Source organism: Hydra vulgaris, chromosome 14 (genome assembly GCF_038396675.1).
Source record: "Hydra vulgaris chromosome 14, alternate assembly HydraT2T_AEP".
Classification (NCBI taxonomy): Eukaryota; Metazoa; Cnidaria; class Hydrozoa; order Anthoathecata; family Hydridae; genus Hydra; species Hydra vulgaris.
The window spans coordinates 40271556-40298478 of record NC_088933.1 but is presented as its reverse complement, the minus strand read 5'-3'; the positions used below and the strand labels follow the sequence as shown (position 1 = coordinate 40298478).

Sequence of the window (26923 nt, the reverse complement as noted above, 5' to 3'; positions counted from 1 at the left end):
CTAGGTCCGAGTGTAAACCTTAGCAGGCATAAAATATACTTTCATATTTGATAAACACAAAATAATAAAAAAGATTACATTCCTTTTTTTTATCTTCAGCAGTTAAGAGTCAAATTATAGTTAAAACACTTTTAATGCAACTATTGCTGCGTTAAAAGATAGCGTTTAAAAAATCTTTGGTTACTTATTGTGTCACTTGCTCTTTGTGTAGAAAAGTAGAATTGCTTGTAAATTGTATTTCTTGTAAAGAAAGAATATTTAATTTTGATTAAACTTTGAATAAATGAGTTTGATATCATAATTGCAGAAGTTTTTTTTTGGATAAAGTTTTTTTGAAAAACTTGAAAAGATGTTAATAAAAATATATCATAGTAAATATATTACTTTCCTTTTTTTATGTTTATATTATAAATGTGAAACGGAAAATAACCTCTATTAGATAATTTTAATATAAATTATGCATATTTTTTAAAATATATTTTAATATTTTTAAACGATTTCCATGCTTCTCTAATATCTTTTAAATAACTTTAAAGACATTTTAATTAACTGAAATTATTAAATAAGTGAAATTTTTACATAACTGATCCTTTAAATCAAAAGTTTTAATTTAAATTTAAAATGAGAAGTTTAATTTAAACTTTAATTTAAATTTAAAATTTATGTTTCAAGTTACAGTTTAAAAGAAGTTTTGAATAACTAAAGCATCAAATGACAAAAATTATTTATATATTATTTATATTTTTTAAAGAAAAGTTTTTAGATTTTATTCAATACACTGAAACATTGTGAATCCCCTTTTATCACATGAGTGACTGGTTTTGTCCTTCGACTCCTGGCTTGTGAGTTGTCTCTTGTGACTAATGATTGAGTAGTTGAGCATTAGTGGAGCATCTCAGAGCGTTTCATAAGTCATAATGCTCTGGAGTTATATTAAAACAGTGTTCATGGCTTTTAATGAACACTGTTTTAATGAAAAGGTTAATTCATCATATTGGAAAAATTTATGAAAAAATAATGCAATAAAATTATGACTGCAAAAAAATAATAATCAAAACTTGCATAATTTAATTTATTGTTTAAATAATTATTTATTTTTTTAAACACCAGTTAATTTAAGTATTATAAATTAAAAATAAAGTTAAAATAATAATTAGTAAAGATCTGAAAAATATGCGCCATAATCTTAAAATCAACCAATTAAAACTTTTTCTAAAGCTATTTTCACATCGTAGAAAATATTATAATCCAATTTTAGTTAGGGGGAAACTTTAAAGATTTATATTTTGAAGATTTTTATATTTCACAATATATGAATGATATGAAAATAATACAGCAGAAATTTAGGAAACTAAACAGAGAGTCTTATAACATAAAAAAAATCAAAATTACTTCACAAATGATAGCCTTGATCTAAGTTACAAAAAATTTATTAACAAAATTCATATTGAATTAGAGATTGCAGAAAAAAAGTTTGTGAGTAAGTAGCAATTTTTAGCGAAAAACTAATGGATGACCAGGGATGACCAAATATTAAGTTATAAAAACCAATGGATGACCAGGGATGACCAAATATTAAGTTATAAAAACCAATGGATGACCAGGGATGACCAAATATTAAGTTATAAAAACCAATGGATGACCAGGGATGACCAAATATTAAGTTATAAAAACCAATGGATGACCAGGGATGACCAAATATTAGGTTATAAAAACCAATGGATGACCAGGGATGACCAAATATTAAGTTATAAAAACCAATGGATGACCAGGGATGACCAAATATTAAGTTATAAAACCAATGGATGACCAGGGAATTGCTCAATTTAAGAAAGCTTATAGCGAATTTGGGCTCAAAGGTTAGTAGAGGAAGAGATGACATAAAGCTTCTTTTAGTTAAAAAAAAAAAAGTAGTAGAGGAAGAGATGACATAAAGCTTCTTTTAGTTAAAAAAAAAAAAGTACATAAAAAAACTATCCAGCTGATACATTGTAAGGGGACAGTAAGAAAACTTGGATTGTTCGAAACAATACCCTTCATATATCTACTAAAGATGATTATTCGATAAAAATTGAAAAAAATTCCTGTTTAGTTGAATCGGAACAAGAAATACCAAACTTGTTTATAGATCACTTTACTGATGCTTCACTTGAGCTTAGAGCAAACAACTTTAACCTCCTAAATTATTCCAAATATCTTCTATTTCACGATGTTACTTGGGATTTAAAGTCAGTATCTAATGAATCAATTACAAAAATTGTTAATTGTCTTGCTCCAAAAAGTAGTTGTGGTTTTGATCTAGTAAGTAATAAGTTAACTTAACATTCAGGTGCACTCATTTTTTAACAAAAATGGTCAATGATTCTATTAGTAATTGATGTTTCCCACAAAAATTAAAACTAGCTATAACAAAATCTGTTTACAAAAAAGGAAGCTGCAGTCATTTTACTTGATGTAAAAAAAGCTTTTGATAGCTGTGCCCATAGCATTATTTACAAAAATCTCAAAAATATTAGTGCCATTGAAAAAACTTTAAAATTCATCTATTCATATTTAACAAACAGAAGGCAGTCAGTTATTGGAGGTTTTACATCAAAAGAAAGAGCAGTAAAGTTGGGTATTGGTCAAGGAACATGTATGGATCCATTACTTTTCAAAATTTATATTTATGACCTACCAGGTGCAGCATAGTTAGGCGCTATCTTTTTTGCTGATGATACAGCAATGATTGCAAAGGCTGACTCTATTAAATAGTTACAGAAAATATGTTGCAGGGAATTATAAAAATTAGTAATCGGTTTTTAGCGAATGAACTATCACTTCATCCTGAAAAAATAAAAATAATGATATTTGGTAGCGCAAAAAATATAGAAATAACATTACAAAGGCTTAAGTTTACCCAATGTGGAGAAAATTATAAAGAAAAAAATGTTTACAAAAGAAAGCTCCACAGATTATTGGTCCCAACAAGGTACACACAAGACCAATCCTAAAAAAATGGAATCCGTTATCAATAGATCAAAAGTATCAAATAGATTTTTTATGTAAACAAAAAATAGATTGCCCTCTAAATGGAAAATGCCTTTCGAAAAATGTAATTTACAAGTGCATTGTTTCCTCACAAAACAACCCTGATAAACAATATATTGGCTTAACCGAGGGGGAATGGAAAAAACGTTATGCCAACCACAAACAATCGTTTAAACACAAAAAATATTCAAAAGAGACTATGCTGTCAAAATATATTTGGGATTTAAAAGAAAAAAATAAAAATTTTAATTTACAATGGTCTATTCTAAAATCTGCCCCTGCCTATAATAACATTTCCAAAAAATGTATGCTATGTTTGCAAGAAAAATTTGAAATAATTACTCATTTAAATCAAGAAAATTTATTAAATAAAAAATCTGAATGAATTTCTAAATGTAGGCACGAAAATAAATACCTCTTAAAAAATTATAAAAACAAATGACCAAATTAAACTATCCCCATTCCAAAGAAAATTATTTCATAATTACTTTCTGTAACTTCCCGTTAACAAAAAAATATAGTAATTAAAAATTTTTTATAATAATTTATAACTTCCTGTAAAATATTTTTTTCTATAAATTGATTTTTTTTTGAGATTTAGTAACTCTTCCTGATGATCCAGCAATGGTGAAACTTCAAGTCGAAGATAAAAGTTAGATAAGTGTTTTTTACTAATTTATTATTGCTCTGTTCTTTAAGAACATTGAGCACTCTATTTGTAAAATACACTAACATAATTTACATATATATATATATATATATATATATATATATATATATATATATATATATATATATATATATATATATATATATATATATATCTGTGTGTGTGTGTGTGTGTGTGTGTGTGTGTGTGTGTGTGTGTATTTGTGTAAAATTTATAAAATGGAGAAAAAATAAAGTTATGTTTCCATAATTATATATTTATTTTTAAATCATATAAACTTTTTTTATAGATTCTCATCAATGGGTTTCTCCACTTATTTGTGGCCTTTTTCTTTTAATTTTGCCTCTTTGGTTTTATATTTCTCATCACAACAGTTACACACATCATATTTTGTATACCGGATGGTGGCCTGTAATACTTGCAATGATTATTAGTAGGTAAATGTTCTTGCTCTAAATTTTTATGAAAATTAAATTAAAGATCAAAAAGTAAGTATTTAGCAATATAAAACATTTTTTTAAGTTTGAATGTTTATTAATAATAAAATATTACATTTGTTATAATTTTTATTAATAAATAATTATGATATTTTATTAATGATAAGAAATTAATATTTTCAACATTTTTCTGAAATTATTTTTTCTTTAGTATTTCTTTTACATTTATTTTAAAAAAAACTTTTTTTTTGAAGTTTTGATTTTACATTACTTTTTTAATTAAAACAATATTTTTTGATTCCATACAAAGTTCAAGTTTCTATATCATTCAATCTCTTAATATTCGTATCTTTACATGAAGAGTTTTAAAAAAGTTGTTTATAGTAAATTTTGAAATATATTAGGATATCAACAAGGAGTTTAATATACTAAATATTTTAAATTTTTTAAGAAAAAATTTGGTTACACAAATATTCCACCTGCATTATTAATTAAAGTTATCATCTAAAACTGTGTAACAATTACCTTCATCATTATAGTGTACCTAAAAATCAGTTTGCTTTTTTTAAAATTAATTTACTCCCTATCAGGCTACAAACACTTATAAAATATAATATAATATTTTATTAGTGGCAGTTTTAGTATTGTAAAACAGTTCAAGCACTTATTTGTCAGGAGTTATCATGAAGTTAGCTTCCAACAAGGTTACAAGCAATAATTTGTCAGGACTTAACAGGAAACAGACAGGAGAATTAAAGAATAGCATAGTGGTGTATACTATAAAACTGTGGTATATACTATAGATGACTTGCAAATGTTTACATTCTTGTTTTCAAAAAACATGCACACATTTTTGCAGAAAAAACAAATTTTCTAGCAAAAAACATTAGGATTTGAATTTTTTGTTAGGAAATTTATTCACTTATTGGTTTTAACAAAAAGTTACTTTAACCAGTTGTTGTGTCAATAGTTGCTCATAAAGATGTGAAAACTAATGTGGATTTATAATTTATAAACTTTCTTTTCGAAAATCAGCTTTTTAAAGAAGAAGACATAGAGACTGGATTAAATGAAGATGAATGCCTTTGATCATTTTAATATTTTTTTAATCATTGTGACCAGCAAATTTTCATGTTCATTTTTCATGACTTTTCCCAAAAACTTTAACATACGGTGCAACAAAAAATTTCACATTTTTATTTTTACCCGAAAAAATGAACAAAAGCTTCAAAAGTGCTCTCATTTTTAAATAATGTTGTTATTATGAGACTTTAAAAATGCATTTTTTGCAATCTATTGTCTGGTTTAAAAATCTTTTCACTTCCTTTTTGTACTGTACTGAACTCATTTTGTTTCAACACAGTGTAAAGTTTTTAAAATTACCGAATTTTTTTACAATTTTATAATTTTTTTAGAACTAGGTCTATATCATTTGCTGGTAACGTTCCAACCATTTTCTGTTCATTTGTTATTACTTATTGTTACAATTAGCAATATTAAGTGTCTATAACCTCTGCACCTTGGATGCTAAATTACTACTACTTGAAAATATTTAATTACAATGTTGATGTTGCTATTTATTAACTTTCAAAAGATTTTTAAAAGCAATATGAATTGAAAAAGTTTTTAAGAATTTTTTGTTGTTTGTACGAGATGAATCTGAACATAAAATATATAAAAAATTTTAATAGCAATCAATGTTTATAAAAATAATTAAAAAAACTTTTATTTATACAATATAAATAAAAAATGTAACTATTTATGTAATTGGTGATATTTTTTATGTAGCTAATTATTTCAATCATTTTTCAAAAAGAAAACAAAGTTTTATTTAAGGATATAATAGAAATGCAGAAAATAGTTATAAAGTGTATTTATATTATGAACTTAAGGATGTATACTTGTTAAGTTTTAATGTTTTCTGCCTACAAGTATGCGCGCATGTTGTTTACAAAAAGATGTGATGTTGCATGAAAAGTCATCTATAAAACTAGTTATAAAGACTTAAGAAACTGTATGACTCAGGAAAGCATGAGTTCGGAAAAGAGTTTCAAAGTACTAATTTTAAAGGAAAAAATTTATAAATTTATTTGAAGCATAAAGGCTTAGATACATTAAAATTGCTTAGTTGAAAAAAAAGTGAAGTTCAGCAAGATTGAGTTTAATGGAACATTTGAAAAAGTAGAAAGAGATGTAACCTTAAAATGCAGTAATCAGGTATTCTGAAGGTAAAAATGTATTCTGAGAAGTCATAAAAGAGAGTACTCAGTAAGATTGTTGCCATTCATCAGGAAAATCAGTAATATTCAAATTAATATTAGTTGTAAACAGCTTACTTTTTTAAGGTTAAAATTGACCACCTACAACAAGTTGTCACAGAGGAGAGATCAGATTTAAGATTGGCTTTTTTAAACAAACAAAAAGCAATGATATTTTGTCAAAACTAGAGTATATAGTTGTTTCATTAGAAAGTAAAGCCACTTTTTTATTTTTTTTCAAGTTAATTCACCTCCCCAAGGCCGAGAGGGCCATTACAGACAAGTAGCTACTTAATTGTGATTATAACCCTTGCTCAACTCTATAATTCCGAAACACCTTGATGAAGAAGGCTGCTGTGTGGAGAAACAACTTTAGATGAACATTGTAAAATTTAGAGTTAAAATTGTCAGGAAGATTATTGATATAATAAAAGCAACACAGGTTTATAGAAAATTTCACAGATCATATAGAAAGCTTGAAAAAAAATTAGAAACAACTCTGCTAAAAGCAAAATTATAAGGAAAATATATTCTGGATATCTTACCCAAACAATTTTCCGGTTTTTAAAACATAGTCTGGATGATCTATAAATTTAGTAATTTTAAAAACTCTCTCAGGTTCATCATATTAAGCAAACTTGTGGAGATGGCTAGCATGCTGGACCTTATAGTATATCAAAATAGTGAAGAAGACTCGTTATTACCCTAACTCTGAACCCTAACCCTAACTACTATAACCACAAATATGTTTGTAAATGATGAATTGAAATAGTTTGATGGTAATGATGGTGTTTTTTTGTTTTGTTTAATATTATTAGGTACTTTATTCATCCTTTAAATTATGAGAAAACTTGACTCATTCATAGATAGTATACCCTAAGCAATAAGTTATGCAGTTTCCTCATTCATTCAGTCCAAAGTTTTCAAAAGAGCTTCTTATTTGGTTTTGAAATTACACACTAAAGGTACTAACAGGTAACAACCTTCCATATCATATGATATTTCTGGAAACAATTTTCTTGATTGGAAATAAAATATGATGGCCTCTTCACAAATGATAAAAAAAAACTGGCATGCTCTTACTATGCATGATTTATGATAATGTAATATAATTTTAAAGTTTTATGATAGTATAATATAGTTATGAAGTAATATATAAACATGGATATAAATGTATGAATTAGGCTTTCTCTTGAAAGTTTGTTATTATTTTTATTTAGTGCTGGTGGCGTTATTTTAAGTAATGTTGTTCCTAATAGTCCTGAAATAGCTGCATTTAGTCCTGTTATAAATGGTAAGTTATTTTTAATGAATTCTGATGAATCAGTTTGTTTAAAAAAAATTCAAATAAATGAGTTAAATTTTTTGGCTTTTTATGTCTAATTAGTTTTTTCATTATTTTTATTTTTTGCTACTTTTTTTACACATACATTTATATATATATATATATATATATATATATATATATATATATATATATATATATATATATATATATATATATATATATATATATATATATATATATATATATATATATATATATATATATATATATATATATATATATATATATATACATATATTAGGCACCAGTAATTTTCAAATGTTTATAGAAAAATCAGTTGATTTAAGTGGGAGTACTTTTATTAGACCATTCAATTTTTAGGCAAATATCGAAAAGTTGCAAGTCTTCCCAATTCTTATTTTGAATAATTTTATTTTTGCATAAAATTGTGAAAACTAGAGTGACTTGTAATTAATTAATTTTTAAAATGAGTGTTGCTGTAAAACATTTTCTCGCGTATTTTCAAATGTAATGAAAGATAATTTTTTAGTTTTTATGATTTTTTAAGCATGTTTGGGTTCTGTAAAAATGGGTAGTTTTACATAAAAGCCATAAAATTAGATGAACTTATGTAAAGAAAGCATTTATTAAAAAACATGGTTTTTATTGTTGCAACTTATTTGGGTCAAGATAGACAGTAAAAAATAAAAAAGTTCAAGATATTTTTGTTTATAAGTTAAAAAAAAAAAACCATATCTTTTTAGCTTGAAAATTTTAATTTAATGCAGAAAAAATAGTAAACTTCTGCCTGAATGTTTTCATTTTGTTTTCAAAAAATGTCGTCTTTTAAGCAGTTTATTTATGTTGATTTTTTAAACTTATTTTTTAAATAAGATAGCTACTAGTTAGCTTTAAAGTTTTTTGTTTTTGAGTTAACCTTTACTTTCTTATAAACTATCTACTCCAACTTGAAGCAACTTAATACCAAATATTGGTGGTACCTAATAAATATATATATATATATATATATATATATATATATATATATATATATATATATATATGTATGAGAGGTTCTTCCAAAAAAATATCATATCAAAGTTTTGAAAGGAGCAGGATTATAGTTTATGATCTCCCTATATCCCAAGTTAGTACAAAAAATTTTTTTGAATTTCAGGACGGTTTCCCCAGAGAGCAAAAGGGTCATTTTTTGCTCCTTTTTTTAACCCCTTAACTGTGGCGTAGATTTAAAAATTATATTCTCTATTACAGAAATATATATTTTTTTAGGATCATTTCAAGTTGTTTATTTTTTTTTTGTATAGTGTGCCGTAAATTGTAAATGTTTTATTAAAAAAAAAGTTTCATTAAATGGAACAGGCCGTCAGGCACACAGAGAGCTATACCTTGCAGTGACAGATATATCCGTCAGACACAGTTAAGGGGTTAAGGAAAACTTTACCACTTTAACATCAACTAATTAGAAAAATAAATTGTCCAAGAAAATGATAGTGAGTTCAAATACTTAAGTTTAAGGGGCTCTTTTCTCTAATAACCATTAAACGTATCAGTTTTTTTCCACAAAAAGGAAGTTTTTAGTTAATATTTTCAGAATATTTGTCATTTTTTTTGTGTGCAATTTTATATTTCAAAAGATAAAACTTTTTGCTGAACAAAGTTTTTTTGAATAAAGAAATAATATACTTTGAATAGAAAATTGCTAATTTTAAAAAAATTATTTTTATTTTAATTAACTTTTTTTCTGAAATTATATTTCCATATCAATATATAATTTTAAATGATTCTTTTATTCATCATAATTATAATATTTTTTGATTAACATAAATATTATTAATAAGATTTTATTTTAATAAAAATTTACAATTATAATTTAAAAAGGGAAAAATAAGTTCTTTTATTTTAATAAAAATTTGCTACTACACAAAATATTTTTCAATACTTTAACTTTCTGAAAAAATCTAAATCTTAAATCGAGTATTAACATAGGATGTCCTAATAAAAATGAATTATTCACACAAAATTGTACTACCAATAAGTTATATTGCTACATAATATCTAAATTTTAAGTTTCATGGCAACATGGTGGATTTTTTCTGAACTGTAAGTAATTACAGTTCAGAAAAAGCAATGATGAAATAACTTATATAACCTTATCAAATCACTAAATATATTTTCATGTTTTTATGCCGTTAATGACAACAATTCTATTTTATAGGATCAAGGTTAAAAAGTTTATGAAGGTCTGGATGAACATACATAGCAGCAGAGAACATTGTGTTTATAGGTGCAAACAAAATCAGGGATCATGTAAAAGTATTTTTTTTATCTTGGAATGGAAAAGTTGTCAAAGAACTTTTGAAACTTTTGAAAAAAAAAGATTTGAATGAAAGCAGTTTTTAAAGGATAGGTTAGCTGTTTTTGCTAGCATTAAAGAATCTTTAGCTTATTTTTGGTATTCTTCAGAACCTGAATCAATTGCTGAAGTTTGAGTTCTGCTATTTATCATCTAACCGAAAGTTATGAAAACTCATATCTAACTTTCGATGATAAAGTTTCAAGCTTTAATAATAAAATAATAATAAAAACTTTCTTTTTTTACCACTTGCAAACACAGGTAAATCAAAAGAAGTTTGTAATAGAATTATTTTGAAATCATAGTGCCTTAGGTTGTTGCATACTTAACTGCCATAATTTAAAGCATCATGTTACCCATTTTTAGGGGTTTCAGGACCAGAGAATAAATTATTTAAAGTTCTTAAGAACCGTTGAAATGATCTGGATACTGTACATTAGGATTTAAAATGATGAAAAAATTGTCAACTTTTACTGACACTTGGATTAATAAAAGCTGATTGCTATTCAATTTTGTTGATTCATAATTAGCAATAAGGTTTTTAATTTGGTAAGGTTTTTAGTGAATATCTTTGCTTTCCCTTTCCTCACTTACACCTTTCTAGTTTTATTCGGCAGAACTTACTTTAATCATACACGAACAGATGACTTTAATTTGCTGTTGTTTCATTGATTATGTATTGGACAATCATGTAGTTTTTTAATATTTATATCATTTAGTATTTTTACCATTAAATTATGGGTTAGGAGTTTGTCTCCATATCCCCATTTTTTTTAAAAAGCATTGGTGTTGCCCAAATTTGGAAGGGGTGTGGGTGATTGGCTTTTCTGTTGTGGGGTCCGTTTTATTGCAATAATGATTTATATGATGTAGGCTATAGGCAATGATAAAGATAGCAAGGATGCATCCCTGACAAACAATGTTAGCCATTTTTCATTCCGAAACATCATTGGTGAATATATTGCGGCCCTGAGGATGGAGTTTTACCTACATTAGTCCACTGCTTAATTTCAATTCGATCTTACAACATCAATATTTTTATTATCTTTCTATTTTCCCTAGTTGGTTTTTATATGTGTATGTATATATATATATATGTATATATATGTATGTATATATATATATATATATATATATATATATATATATATATATATATATATATATATATATATAGATATATATTTATATATATATATATATATATATATATATATATATATATATATATATATATATAGGTATATGTATATATGTGTGTGTATGTATGTATATGTTCATATTTGTGTATATGTATATATATATGTGTGTGTGTGTATTTGTATTTGTATGGGTATCTATGTGTGTATATATGTATACATATCTGTGTGTGCATATTTATAAATCCTATGTATAGATGCTATATTCATCATAGGTAATTAGGCTATTCAATTTTGTAGATTCGTAATTAGCAATAAGGTTCTTAAGAAGGAAAGTTTTTAGTGAAATTCTTTGTTTTCCCTTTCCTCACTTGCAATTTTCTAGTTTTATTCAGTTAATAGTTTTGTTCTTTTACTATGTTAAGATGAACTTAAATAACTTAAAAGTTATTTAAGTTCATCTTAACATAGTAAAAAAAATTTTTGAGGGTGAAAAGTTTAGAACTTGCTTTAATCACCCACCAACAGAGTTAAACTTTATAATCCTAAAGCTGTTCATCATGTCCGATTTATGGATTTATTTTATTTAAAACTGTTTCTACTTTTGGAAAAAAATCTTTAAAATTAATGAAGAAAGCAGGGTTAAATCACTGAATTGACAAAGTTCCTTTCTACTAAGTTCAGCTAAGTTCATAATTCTGCTAAGTTTTGCTAAGTTCAGCTATGTTCGCTTGCTTAATAAGCGAGAGGTTCCGAGTTCGATCCTCACCACATCCCTGGTAGTACTGTGCTCAACTTGTTTCTTCACGCAGTAGCCTTGTTCGTCAAAGTTTGTGTTTCAGAGTTTTAGAGTTGAGAGAGGATTATAACCACAATTAAGTACCCTCCTCATCTGTAGTGGCCTTCTCAGCCTTGGGAACATGAATTAACAAAAAAAAAAAAAAAAAGTTCAGCTGCTTTGGCTCAGATACACAATCTGACTATTCTTTTTATAATAACATAATAATTATTTTTATACATAATACATAAATTAGTTATGTTATTTATTTTTAATTTAAACAATAAGGAAGTAAACTTAAATCTAAGCCTTAATTATTAGGATATGAAGTATACTGGGAGATAAAAAAGTTTGAGGAATGGAATAAAGCTGGGTTTCAAGCTATTTTTAAATCCATGTTACCTACTTTTTACCTTGATCCATAGTGATTATAGCAATTGTTGTCTAAAATGAGTTCCTATTGAGGAGTATTATTTAGAAAGACAGATATTGGATAAAGACATTCTAGTGAGCCTAAACTTTTCACCGGATGGGCTTCCAGCATAGTTCCACTAGTTACAGAGAAGTCTTAGCTTAGTTTGACATGCTTGTTCATGGAAAAACTGAGATTCAATTGATCAAAAAATATTTTGTAAAAAGTTATATGTACAAACTTGGAGTCTAGGCAGGTCATAAACTGCGGCTCCTATCAAAATTTTGACATTTTTTAATAACCCTAATATATACATATATATATATATATATATATATATATATATATATATATAATATATATATATATATATATATATATATATATATATATATATAATTAGTAAAAAACACTTATCTAACTTTTATCTTCGACTTGAAGTTTCACCATTGCTGGATCATCAGGAAGAGTTACTAAATCTCAAAAAAAAATTCAATTTATAGAAAAAAATATTTTACAGGAAGTTATAAATTATTATAAAAAATTTTTAATTACTATATTTTTTTGTTAACGGGAAGTTACAGAAAGTAATTATGAAATAATTTTCTTTGGAATGGGGATAGTTTAATTTGGTCATTTGTTTTTATAATTTTTTAAGAGGTATTTATTTTCGTGCCTACATTTAGAAATTAATTCAGATTTTTTATTTAATAAATTTTCTTGATTTAAATGAAATGATGATCCAGCAATGGTGAAACTTCAAGTCGAAGATAAAAGTTAGAAAAGTGTTTTTTACTAATTAATTATTGCTCTGTTCTTTAAGAACATTGAGCACTCTATTTGTAAAATACACTAACATAATTTACATATATATATATATATATATATATATATATATATATATATATATATATATATATATATATATATATGTATATATATATATATATATATATATATATATATATATATATATATATATATATATATATATATATGTATATATATATATATATATATATATATATATATATATATATATATATATATATATATATATATATATATATATATATATATATATTACACACACACATATATATATGTGTATATATATATATATTACACACATATATATGTGTGTAATAACCCTAATATTTCTATGTTTTTTTTTACTATGATGGATTCATCAGGATTACATAATTCACTTGAAAACTGCTGAGATAACTCTTTTTTTGGAATTCTAATATTTTTTTAAAGTTATACACATTTGTCCTATATTAGACTTTAGTGCTGCAGTATGTAATCCTTACTTGAACATAGAGTCACAAAGTTCGTTTCTTAACTAAAAAGCATGGAAATTTTTTGGATTTTAAATAATTTGAGTTTCTCCTTTATGGATTCAGCTTGTAATATTTGTGGAGCAAAACATAGAATCACATGAGAAGTCACTAAAGATGTGTATGGATTTAATTTACTTTTTAACAGAATGGTACCATTTTTGAATCTCCTAGTATATATTGTTGACTCTAAAACTGTTAAAAAACAACTATCAAATGAAATATGTTGATATCTGTTTTGAAGCCCTAGCAAATTTTTTTGTTTTGAATCAACCTTTACCTTCAGTTGGTATCGGTTTTGAAGTTTTAGTGAGTTTTTTGATTTAAGTCAATCTCAACCCTTAGTTAATATCTGTTCTGAAACCTTTGCAAATGGTTATTTCATATTTTAGACATTTTTTAGGAATAACTATAATACAATGATTTATCTTCTATATAAATTATTTCAAAATATATTTATAGCTAATAAGGTTTGATTGCAAGGCACTTAAGTTTTAGAAAGATATTTTTAGATTTACTTTAGTTTTCACTTTAGATTTTAGATTTAGATTTCACTTTAATTTTAGAATTTTTTTTGAAACTACATAGATAATACACTTATGTAATAAACGTTTGGTTTTTTGAGTCAAACTGTTAATCCTATTCTCTTTGATTTTTACTGTATTCCATATAAGAATTCATACTATTTTTTTATACTATTTTAACATCTTTTTCCTATAAAATTTTTATTAAACAGGAGTAGGTGGAAATCTAGTTGCTGTTCAAGCAAGTCGTTTGTCAACAAATCTCCATCGCAGTTCTGAACTTGGTACCTTACCAGAAGGAATTAAATTTGGATTTATTGCTACTTTTTGCACATGTAGTATGTCAATTTTTTTTAAAAGTTAAAATTAATATTTTATAAAAAAAAGCAAGCAGATGACACTGAGAAAGCTTATATTTAATTTTAAAGAAGGCATAACGTATTGAGTATTAGAGAAGTGAGATATTTGATTAATGACATATTATAATATATTGAAACAGCTTCAAAAAATGGATGTTTCAATATGATATATTAGTCATCATTGTATGTTAAATATGCCATCAATTGTTTTTTTTAAACTTCAATTATGCTAAATATATATATATATATTTTTTGTTAATTCACCTCCTCAATGCTGATCTGGTCACTACAGACAAGAAGGCTACTTATTTGTGGTTATAACCCTCTCTCAACTCTATAACTCCAAAACACAAACCTTGACAAACAAGGCTGCTGTGCGGAGAAACAAGTTGAGCGCGGTACTACCAGGGGCGTGGTGGGATTCGAACTTGGAACCTCTCGCTTATGAAGCGAGCACTCTACCACTACACCACTACCACATTTATTTACCACTACACCACTATCGCATTTCATATTAGGACAGTGTCAACCTTAATCAGCAAAAGTAAGTGTAAGTAAAGTACTTTTTAGTTTGTTTTCTGTATGAAAAAGCTTCGAAAGCTTTTTTTAAATTAAAATCAATTAATTCAATTATACAAAAAATAACATTTTAAAACAAAAGTTGATAATTCCTTTTTTATATTTGGTTGTTTAGTTGAATTTAGTTATAGAATTAATGATGTAATATGTTAAAAATTTTATAAACAAAAAATAAACTAAGGTGTTCTAAAATTATAAAAAAAAGTATAAATGAAAGAAAAAAAAAAATTAGTTTGTTATTATTAATCACAATTACTTGTTAAAATAATTTTGAAATGAATGCAAAAAAGTCAAAATTTCTTTGTAATGTAAAAAAAGAATTTTTATTGAAATTGCATTTAAATACTTTTTTTATTTTTAGGTGTTTTATCAAAAACTTCACGTGTTTTGTTAGCCATGTGCATACCTGGTCATATTATTTTCTTAGTATTGCTTTCGCATCTAAACACAGCCAGTACACACCCAACATATGCCTTTATGTGTTTTTATCTGCTTGCATGCTTTATACAGGTTTTATTTTGTAACAGGTTTTTTACTGGTATAAATTTTATAAATTAGTAATAAATGTATGTATATACATGTATATATATATATTTATATATATGTATATGTATATATATATATATATATATATATATATATATATATATATATATATATATATATATATGTGTATATATATATATATATATATATATATATATATATATATATATATATATATATATATATATATAATCTGTTTTTGTACGTAAAATAAGTTCTGGTTGCTCATATTAATGCCATCCAGTATGCTGGATTTGTTTATATTTTAGATATAACACTCAAGTAAATAAAGTATTTTTAGCATATTATAAATTTAAATCATCAGCAGGTTTTTAATTTCATTTTATAATCTTTTATTATAATGTTCTAAACTTGTGAAATTTGCATTTTTTGGAAGGGCAGAAATTTTACATGGTCATAAATTTTGAAAGTTGTAAATAAAATAAAAAACTTGTCAATGTATTTAAATTTAGTATGATATGCTAAATATATATATGCATATACATATATATATATATATATATATATATATATATATATATATATATATATATATATATATATATATATATGTATATATATATATATATACATATGTATATATATATATATATACATATGTATATATATATATATATACATATGTATATATATATATATATATATATAAATGTATATATATATATATATATATATATATATATATATATATATATATATATATATATATATATATATATATATATATATATATATATATATATTAGCATCTTCATTTCCAACAAGGCTGCAAGCTACCACTATTAGAGTTATTGCAAAATTACTGGAAGAAAAAGAGTTTATAGAGCAAGATAACAATTGACAGACGAATTAAAAGATTGCAAGTTTTATGAATCAGGAAAACAAGGTGAAGGGAACGAATTCCAAAGAACTGATGTTTAAAAAATAAAACTAGGTAAATAAGAATTTTTGGAGCACTTAGCAACAGTCACAGTAAAAAGATTTGACTTGATTGAATGACAAGTAACACAAGAATGAATTTCAGTAGATGGTACAAGAGATGCTAGCTCTTTAGAGGAGTGCCCATTATAATATTTATAGAAATAAGAAATAGAAGCAGCATTACTACCATGTGAACATGGTTGGAGGTTAGCTGCAAGTACAGGTCCAACTATGTTTACAATGCTTTTTTGCACCTTTTCTAAAAGAGAAAAGACATTATGTTTACAATGCGTTTTGCACTTTGTTTACAATGCATTTTGCACCTTGTCTAAAAGAGAAAGGACCTCATTGGAAGATCTAACCCAGATATGAGACTTATATAGATAAAGAATAGAATCCTAAGTTAGAAAGTGGCGAGCACAATAAAAAGCTACAACCTAAGCAGATGCTAATTTTGCAATGGATTTGATATATGGTTTCCAAGAAAGATCGAAAGTAAAAGTTAATACTAGAAGTAGAGCTTCCAGTTATAACTTTTTTTTATAAGTTCGAACTTGAACATGTTTAAACTATTACGGAAAAAAGTTTGAACTATTTTGCACTTTATTTTAGTTATGTTAAATCAGACAAAAGAAATACAAAGTATGCATAAAGGTGTTCGTTTGTTTATCATGATTAGTTAGGACTAAAATAAATAACATCAATGAGTACTCTTCATAGTTTGCTTCAAAAAAGTTAGTGTATCTAAAGTTTTGTCATTTAAAGAACTTCTTATTTTAGTAGCAAAAAGTCCAAGACTAGAAAAAGCTTTCTCAGCTTCTACGGATGTAGAAGGAATTGTTTGAAGAGCTTTGAAAAGTAAATCTAAATGCTTGGGCCAAGCTTTGCTAGCTTCAAAAACAGCCATTTCCTTTTGAATGAGGTTTGTTCCAATTTCCTGATGGTCAAGTTTTATTTCAGTGTCTGATTGTTTAATAAAAAGTGTGAGTTGTTGAGCTAAATTCAATTCATTTTTGATTATCACTTTTTACGTTATCATTTATACTATTTACTTCCTTGTCATCATCAGAGCTATAGCCAGATGACTGAAATAATCACCGAATGAGATTAGTAGCAAGATTAGTAATTGTATTCTTTTTAATTTGTTGCCAAACTGGTCATTTTTATTTAAAACATTCGGATTGGACAAGTATTTCATGAGATAAATTAAATGAATGTTTCTTTTTTCATTATTCTATATTCAAATATCTGCTTAACAAGTTGACTTATAGGTGTATTAGCTTCATAAAGTTTTTTTCTTGTAAATTCAATCAAAGTTTCAGAATACAAAAAATCAGCATCTTCTTTTGAAAGAGCATTAATGGCCAATTCTAGTGGTTTTAGAGCAACACATAGTTCAGTAATGACATCAAGTTCATTTTTAGTTAGAAGAAAATCAATATTCATACCAATCAGAGCTATTTTTACTTCTGCTTGCACCTCCAAAAAAAGTTCAAGCGTATCAGTAGTGCTGCTCCATCTTGTCCGTGAATCACAAATCAAAGCTTTTTCTTTTCCAAGCTTTTTAATTATATTTGGTTAAAGTTCATCATTGCTCACTGGTGATCCACGAAATGTTTAATCAATTTTCTTATTTTTGCCACAGTTTCTTGCTATTCAAGTTTCAATAATGGAATAGAATCTTCACTAACTTCATGAACAGTTTGGATATCATCACCAACTTCAGTCCCATCTTCATCATCACTGTAACCTTGATCATAATCTAAAGCTTCCATATCACCTTCAACAGGGTTATTAACATGTGTGCATTAACTATGTTTTTTGTAAAGAGCAATTCAATCTCACATAGATGAGATGAGGTTGTAGCACATTTGATGTTCAGGTTTAGTGTCATGACCAATTTTTTTCATTAAGCAAGTACCATCAGTAACAGAAGCTACAATATCTTTGTTCAAAATTAAATCTTATCAATTTATTAAGCTTATCGCTGATCAACTTAATAGCTTTTGTTGCTGGCATTGTACCTTGGATATTTATCATTCCAAGCGATTGAAATCCTTCATTATGATGTAGATTTAAGTTCATATATCTTCTGTTTTTTACTGAAGTATACTCATCAAATGTAAGACTAAATTTACGTTTATCTTCAAGTTTCACTTTCAAAGAACTTATAACATATTTCTTGACTAACGTGAAGTATTTAATGACAAGATCACGAACGGTTTGAGAACCGAGGGATTTGGTATCCCTGGGTACGAAATGCTGATTGCAAAGTTTCACTTTTAACAATCGTGTGAAAGCTGATTCCATCAATAGCTGATACTGGACTCAAGTTTCAGGTAGAGTTTTATGCTCATTTTTGAAAAAACTTTCAATTTGCAGTATTTTGGCAGCAGGAATGTTTGCTGCAGCCTCGGGCCCAGAGTTATTACATTTAAGAATTTCAATTTTGTGTTTTGTTTTTAAATGCCTTGTATTAGCTGCTGTTGTTGAGCCAGGTGTTTTGAGAATTTTACAGAGTTTACACTTTGAACTCTGTAATTCTTCGGAAAATTCGAAATATCCCCATGCCTCTGATCTTTAAGTTGTACTTACATCATTAAACTTATCTATATTTTTTATTTCGTACAACTAAAACTTTTATTAGCTCGTCAACGCTATTCGTCTTTTTTTTTTATTCAGAAATTTTACTATCTTTTTTATGGTTATCACCATGGGATTTCTTTAACAATTAAAAATATGTAATGGACGTAACTATTTTAATCTTAAAACTTAAAGGTAACTTTCTAAATCATTTGTTACATATTCCTTTGTGACTAAAACTTTAAAAGTGTTACTTTTGAGAAGAGTATTGCACAACAAAATTAAAGAGTAATGAAAACAGTCTAAAAAAGTTACAGTTTAAAAAAGGTTTTGGTTTAGCTGTTAAAAATGGTTATAAAGTTTTGATATATATACATGTTCGAACTTTTAGAGTTCGAACTTGAACCTCTTAAAAAATAACAAAAGTTTAAACGTTCGAACCTGAACATGTTTGAACTGGAAGCTCTAATAAGCACTTATTAAATAGTTTTGAAAGTATAGACGACAGCTCCGAAGAACACTTCTGTAAGACTATAACAAGTATGTTGTCTGGACCACAATCTGTAGAAGAGTCTAAGCATGAAATCACTTTAGATACAGAAGCTGGAGTGATACGAACCTCAAGCAATCTGTTTGTTGGTTATATCATGCGGAATGCGACTAGTAGAATCAAGAGATGATGTTGGTGAGAAGTTCTTAACAAGCAATTCAGTTTTGTCTTTAGGTGAGGTGACAAAGTCTGAACATACAAGAGAGGTTGAATAACAGATATGTCCTTATTATTGATACTGTTAAAGATTCTTAAGAAGTCACAAGATGTCATACAAGATTTGGTGACCTGAAAGTCGTGGGCTTTGGCGTTAGACAAAACCTTTTTACGATGGTTTCTAGCAATAGTAGACAGACATCAGTTTTCTGGAGAATTGTTTTGCTGATAGATATGAAACTAATGGTTACGATTGGAAATTGCAGGAGCACAATGAGGAGAAAACCATGTAGAAGAGTGAGGTTTGAGTTGAAATCGTCAAGTCGAATAAGAAATTTCATGCCAGCCTGAATTCAGGAAGTAAGGTAAGAAGCACATTTGTCACCAGGAAGACGAAAGAATTATTATTATCAAAACACAAAAATCAAGTTCACCCTATAATAAAAATGAATGTTTTTATCTTTCTTCTGTAAAAATATTTGAAATGGATTTTTGAGGTTTACAAGATAGACTAACGATATTGATTCTCTATTTATTTATTTTTTTTTACTTCACTTTTTTATTTACTAAAAGCTCGTATTTTTACACTTTATTTCTTTTAGGTTGGAATACTTTTATTCACTTGTAATATTTGTGTTCATTTTTTATGGAAAAAAAAGCACGATCCAGATAATTGTGCAATACCTATTTTGACTGCATTAGGCGATCTTTTTGGAACTGCTCTTTTGACCGGTGCATTCAAACTAAGCAATTTAGTAAAATAATATAATTTTTTTGATATTTTAGGCAGTTTTTTTTTACATGAAGCGTTTTTGTGTTTTTACATTGTTTTTAAATGGCATACTTAATTAAATTTATTTTGTTTTAAATTACAACGTTTTTTCATGATTTATAGTTTTATATTTTTTGGTTATGGTTTTATATTAAAATTGTTTTAGCTTTTTTTTTCGAGTCTTTTCATTTTTTTTTTAAATAAGAAATTAGACTGATGAGGTTAAGCAACGGTAGATTTTTAGAGGCAAAGAGATGATGAAAAGAAGCAGAGATCCAGTTATTAATTTTTTGAAAGTCACAAGTATTGCAACGTTTCAACAAGTATTGCAACGTTTCAACAAGTATTGCAACGTTTCAACAAGTATTGCAACGTTTTGAAATTTAAAATCTGTCGTAGTATCTTAGTCATAGATCTAAAAATATTAAAAAGTTAAAGACTTATTAACAATATTAAATTATTAATAATTAATACTTTTATAATTAATTTAATTAGTACTTTTATTATAAAAAATGTGTTTATAACATTTAGTGAAAAAGTTTCAATACTATTGCTCAATTCATTAAGATATTATATATTTAATGACATTATAACTATTAGTAGTATTATATGCGTATATATAATATATATTATAGTCTATTATATATTATCAATTATAAATATATTTTTTATCACTTTTGTCATATGAGGCTAAAAATAAAGTGAAACTTATCTTTTGATTTACTTGAAGTTTAGTTTTCTGTTTTAAAGTGTAACAAACTATTTAACAAACCTCATAGAGTTACAAGTATATGAACATTTTTTGCGATTGTTAAATTATTTTTTCTATAACTAATATAAATAAATGATATCAATATATGAAAATCAATTATCAGCAGACGGAAATAAAATATTGCAGTAAGACTAAAATTTTCTAAATTTTTCAAATACTTTAGTTATCTCTTTGTTTAACAAGCATTTTTCCTGCAAGCACACCAACGTTAAAATAACGTCAATGTGATTGTTGGAAACATTGATGTGCCTGCATGGCCGCTTTTTAAGGGCTAACCCCCAACGAAAACTTCATTAAAAAATTAGTCGGCAAATTTGGACATGCAGTGACAGGGCTCCCACTCCTTCTTAAAAACCTTAAATATCCTTAAAAAACACATTCTCCTTAAAAGTTCTTAAATAACCTTAACAATATATAAAATTTGACTGCTCTCCTTAATTTCTCCTTATTTTTTATTTATTTTTTAAATCATCTAGGAAATTTTATTAAAGTGAAGGATTATACTTATTAACAAAGAAAAAATATATAGTTCTTTGATAGTTTGCAAACCTATATTTCTATTATATATATATTTATATATATGTAAAGTAATATATTAATTTATAATAATTTTTCTGTGTATATTTAAAATTTATTGAAAAAAGTTCTGTTTCTTATGTTTTCACCTTAATTCTCCTTACTTTTTCTTAAAAAAAGCATCGTTTGTGACCAAATCTCCTTGAATATTAGGAAAATATCTCCTTAAAATCCTTATTTTTAGCCTCAGTTTTAATAGTGGGAACCCTGAGTGAGCAAGTTTAGATCTTTAGGCGCCAGTCGGCAAACAAAAATAAATAAATGGCTTTTTTGCCATTAAATCGTTAGTCGGCAAAAATATTCCTCACCCCGTGTAAATATCTGGCATAAGTACGCTGAAAGAATTTGCAAACATTGACATAGGTGCAAAGCAGTTGTGAAAACGGAAATAGGTGCGGCGAAAGAATTTGAAAAGATGATTGATGTATGTGCAAATTGTCATAAGTGCGCCGAAAGCATTTGCAAAGATTGGCATAGGTGCGAATCCTTTGATAATGTTTTCAAATTCTTTTGGTGCATTGGGCCAATTTTTGCAAGTTTTATCGGCGCACATATTTCACAAATATGCTTCGCACTTATGGTTGTTCCGCATAAGCTATCCGGGTCGGATATGAGTATTATTTTGTATTCGATATCCGGTCGGAAAATAACTTTATCCGGTTTTTTATATATCGGATGTTTCATGTTAATGCAATTGGAAAATTGAAAGAAATCTAGAAATGTTATATTTTTAAATAATCTAATGCTGATGGTTTCCATTAAACTTTGTTATTATTATTATTAAAATACTACCAAAATTATATTTGTGCAATAAATACATCAGTTTATCGCTTATTTCTATTTCTCTTACCTGAACGTGGAGAAATTAACATTTCTAGCCGCAATCGCTTTTTCTAATAAATAATGAAAAAAATCTTTCGAAAATAAAGACGATGCAGGTGGTGCTAGTAACTTAAGTGCTAACTCTTTTTAGCAGTGAAAACTTCTCTTCATGTTTCCAATAATTTAAAATGTCATTATTTTTTTCTATAATCCATTGATTAAAGAAAACATTTTCTTGAGTAGCTTTTAAAAAGGAGCCTTGATCAGAGTTTAATGTATTTTGAACTTCCTTTTGCGGCTAAAGAAAATTCATTTTTTTTTTTTTTTTTCCACTTTATATAATTTACAATAAAAAATTTTTTGCGTGATTATGCAGAGGAACAAAATGACTTCTGACCAGATTTATTACATCCCCATATTAAATGGAATCCCCATATTACATGGAATGCATATTGCTGTGAAATTACAGCTGTCATTAATTTTGAAAAGCTTCCGAACAAAACTCGCCATTTTGAAGATTTATCACGGTAATATATTGTCATAAAAAATATATATTTTAGGATATGAATTACATTATCCGGTCGCATAATGTAATTCAATATTTATATTCGGATAATTTTTAAGTATCTGGATATTCGATATCCGGTCGGATAATCAAAAAATGTTATCTGGGACTCCCCTAGTTTGCACTTATGCCAGTTTTTGTAACTGCTCCGCGCTTATAAAATTTGCACTTATTCAGCCTCTCATGTTAAAGCACTACATTTTTTTGCGTTAAACAGCCCGGTTTTTATCATTAAACGTTGCAACTAACTATTTTTAGTTAAAATTTATGATTTAATAGAGAAAGTGCAGCTTATTTGGAATACTAGCTTATTTTTAGTTAAAATTTATGTTTTAATAGAGAAAGTGCAGGTTATTTGGAATACTAGCTTATTTTTAGTTAAAATTTATGTTTTAATAGAGAAAGTGCAGCTTATTTGGAATACTAGCTTATTTTTAGTTAAAATTTATGTTTTAATAGAGAAAGTGCAGCTTATTTGGAATACTAGCTTATTTTTAGTTAAAATTTATGTTTTAATAGAGAAAGTGCAGCTTATTTGGAATACTAGCTTATTTTTAGTTAAAATTTATGTTTTAATAGAGAAAGTGCAGCTTATTTGGAATACTTATTTTTTGGAATGTATAGGAAAGTTAATGGGTTAGTTTAATAAAAAAAAAACACTAAGTTATGGAAAAGTTATATCATTTTAATAATCTGAAAAATCAAATAAAACAAAAATTAGGAACCTTATCCAAAATTTCTATCGAAACAAAAATCTCCAAAAGTATGGTTTTACTTGAGGTACAGGTTAATATAATTTAGAATATACTATTTCAGCTTTTTTTTCATTGGCATTCATAAGTAAACTATTTATAAATTAAATATTCTTTTTGATAAAATAACCTTTAATAATTATTTTTGACAATTATCACATATATACGCACCGAATTTCATAACCACACAAGCAGCGTGAACCCACAATTCATACATTAACCTCTCCTCTTTTATCTTCGCTATATTTTCTGCCGCAGACAAATAGTCGGCATTTTCCTTAGTAGTGACTGCAACCTCATTTTTTATATATCAGCGGACTAGTCTGTGTTATATCCAGAAATAGAACGAAGACTAGAATTCAAATGTTCATTTTTTTCAATTGTGCTCCTTTTTTTCTGTATTCTGTTCTTTTTATCGGAGTTTTTAAACTGTGCTATTTGAATACTATTCTTGTAAGGAGAACTTGAAATAATTCCTGATCTTGCTTTTTCTTTTCTTTTATTTGTCGAATATTGCTATTACTAAAAAAAAGTTAAAGATCGGGTACTGTTCCGTCTAAGCTTTCAAATACGACGTATTTGAAATATATATATAATACGACGTCAACATGTCAAAATAGGAACACGGTGAAAAATTACAAAAAAAGTTTGATAAAAAATCTGTTTATATCAGTTTTTTGAGAAAATAAGCGTCATATTTCTTTTCTTTTAAGTTTATTCATCATTTATGATAAAAATAAATGGTAATAGTAATAGATTTTCATAGTAATTAGTACCGCGCTTAACTTGTTTCTCCGTAGTAGTAGTAGTAGTAGTAGTAGTAGTAGTAGTAGTAGTAGTAGTAGTAGTAGTAGTAGTAGTAGTAGTAGTAGTAGTAGTAGTAGTAGTAGTAGTAGTAGTAGTAGTAGTAGTAGTAGTAGTAGTAGTAGTAGTAGTAGTAGTAGTAGTAGTAGTAGTAGTAGTAGTAGTAGTAGATTATTTTTTTTTTTTGTAATTCACTTCCCCTAAGGCCAAGAAGGCCACTACAGATGAGGAGGCTACTTATATAACCGTGGTTATAACCCTCTCCCATCTCTATAACTCCGAAACACGAACCTTGACGAACAAGGACGCTGCGCGTAGAAATAAGTTGAGCGCGGTACTACCAGGGACGTGGTGGGAATCGAACTCGGAACCTCTCACTTATGAAGCGAGCGCTCTACCACTACCGCATATTTTGTAGTAGATGTAGTAGAGTAGATTAAATTTTGATCATTAAATTTGAAATTTGTCGATGAATATAAAGAAAGTTTAATAGTAAAAAAAAAAAAAATTTTTTCATGTTTCAAAGTTGCTAAGCTCAAGCATCAAAAAAAGTTGTCAACAGCCTTAATATATATATATATATATATATATATATATATATATATATATATATATATATATATATATATATATATATATATATATATATATATATATATATATATACATATATATATATATAAATATATATATATATATATATATATATATATATATATATATATATATATATATATATATATATATATATATATATATATATATATATATATATATATATATATATAGTAAACAGTAAATCATAACAATTTTGTTTAGTAATTCGTATCTATCGCTGTTTTTTTTGTTTTTATTGTTGTTGTTGTTTTTATTGTTGGTTCTTTATTTATATTTCGTTTTCTTAATTTAGTTTGACTATTATCATTGATTACTTTCTTTAAATAGTTTTCTTTTATCATCTTTAAATACTGTTACTGTTGCTATTATTATTGTTGTTTATTAAAACTATTAATAAACATCAATTAGCTTGATGTCACTATGTTAATAACTCTTTTTGTTCAAATTTCTCTTCGCTATTTTCTAAACGTAAGTTATTTTGCTGTAGTGCTGCATGGCCTACTACACGGCCGAGTTTGTTGGTTTTTACGGAAAAAATTAGGAGGCCAGTTTTTTTTTTTTTTTTTTGTAATTATTGAGTTTTCATAGAAAATGCTGGAATAATAAAAATATAAATTATTAAAACAAATAAACAACTGTTTAAAATTCTTTTTTATTTAAAGTAATATAAACATTCATAAAATCACAATAAATTTTAAAATACTGTGAAACTAACAACAAGAAATAGATTAATCATTATGCTTTCTTTTTGTTCTCTTTGATTTAAAAGCAACAATCTCGTCTTTTCTTTTTCCACCATTGATAATTATTTGCTTGTTGTTAAAGTATATGTTTATAATTATATTATTAATAAATATTATAGCATTATTAAAATGCTGAGGACACATGAAGATCCCTCCTCTTCCCAGATTCAGGAGCTTTCTTGCAGCATATCTGATATTATCAGCATTTAAAAATAAATTTTCTTGAGCTAAATCTAGTTTAGCAAAGCAATGGGATATATATGATGCAAGATGTTTCCCAGGTAATTGAAGCCATCCTTTAGAGAGCAAATTTGTATACTCAACACAAATGGTGACCTTCTCATGATTTAATAACGCTTCACATTCAGAACAAACAAATTTTTAGAGACTTTTTTCATAATAAATCCTGCAATGTAGGTTGCCACCTCCTTGCTGTCATCGTCTAAATCAACCTCTTCAAAATCATTTTCAAAATCGATTTCACATGAAAGATCTGGACTTGTCTCTGGTTTAAGATTTAAATCCCAGTAATTT

At 26.3% G+C, this 26923-nt stretch overlaps 1 protein-coding gene across 2 annotated transcripts in view; it reads left to right on the top strand.

Moving 5' to 3' along the window:
- The window catches only part of LOC105845605 (solute carrier family 41 member 1), a 60276-nt gene extending 39286 nt beyond the window's left edge, over positions 1-20990 (top strand). For both annotated transcript variants that reach the window (XM_065818400.1, XM_065818399.1), the window contains exons 6-10: positions 3990-4137; positions 7616-7689; positions 14463-14588; positions 15550-15698; positions 20568-20990. In XM_065818400.1, coding sequence (XP_065674472.1) covers positions 3990-4137; positions 7616-7689; positions 14463-14588; positions 15550-15698; positions 20568-20729 — 659 coding nt within the window. In that variant the 3' untranslated portion in view covers positions 20730-20990. The remainder of the gene's footprint in view (positions 1-3989; positions 4138-7615; positions 7690-14462; positions 14589-15549; positions 15699-20567) is intronic.
- The last annotated feature ends 5933 nt before the right edge of the window (positions 20991-26923 follow it).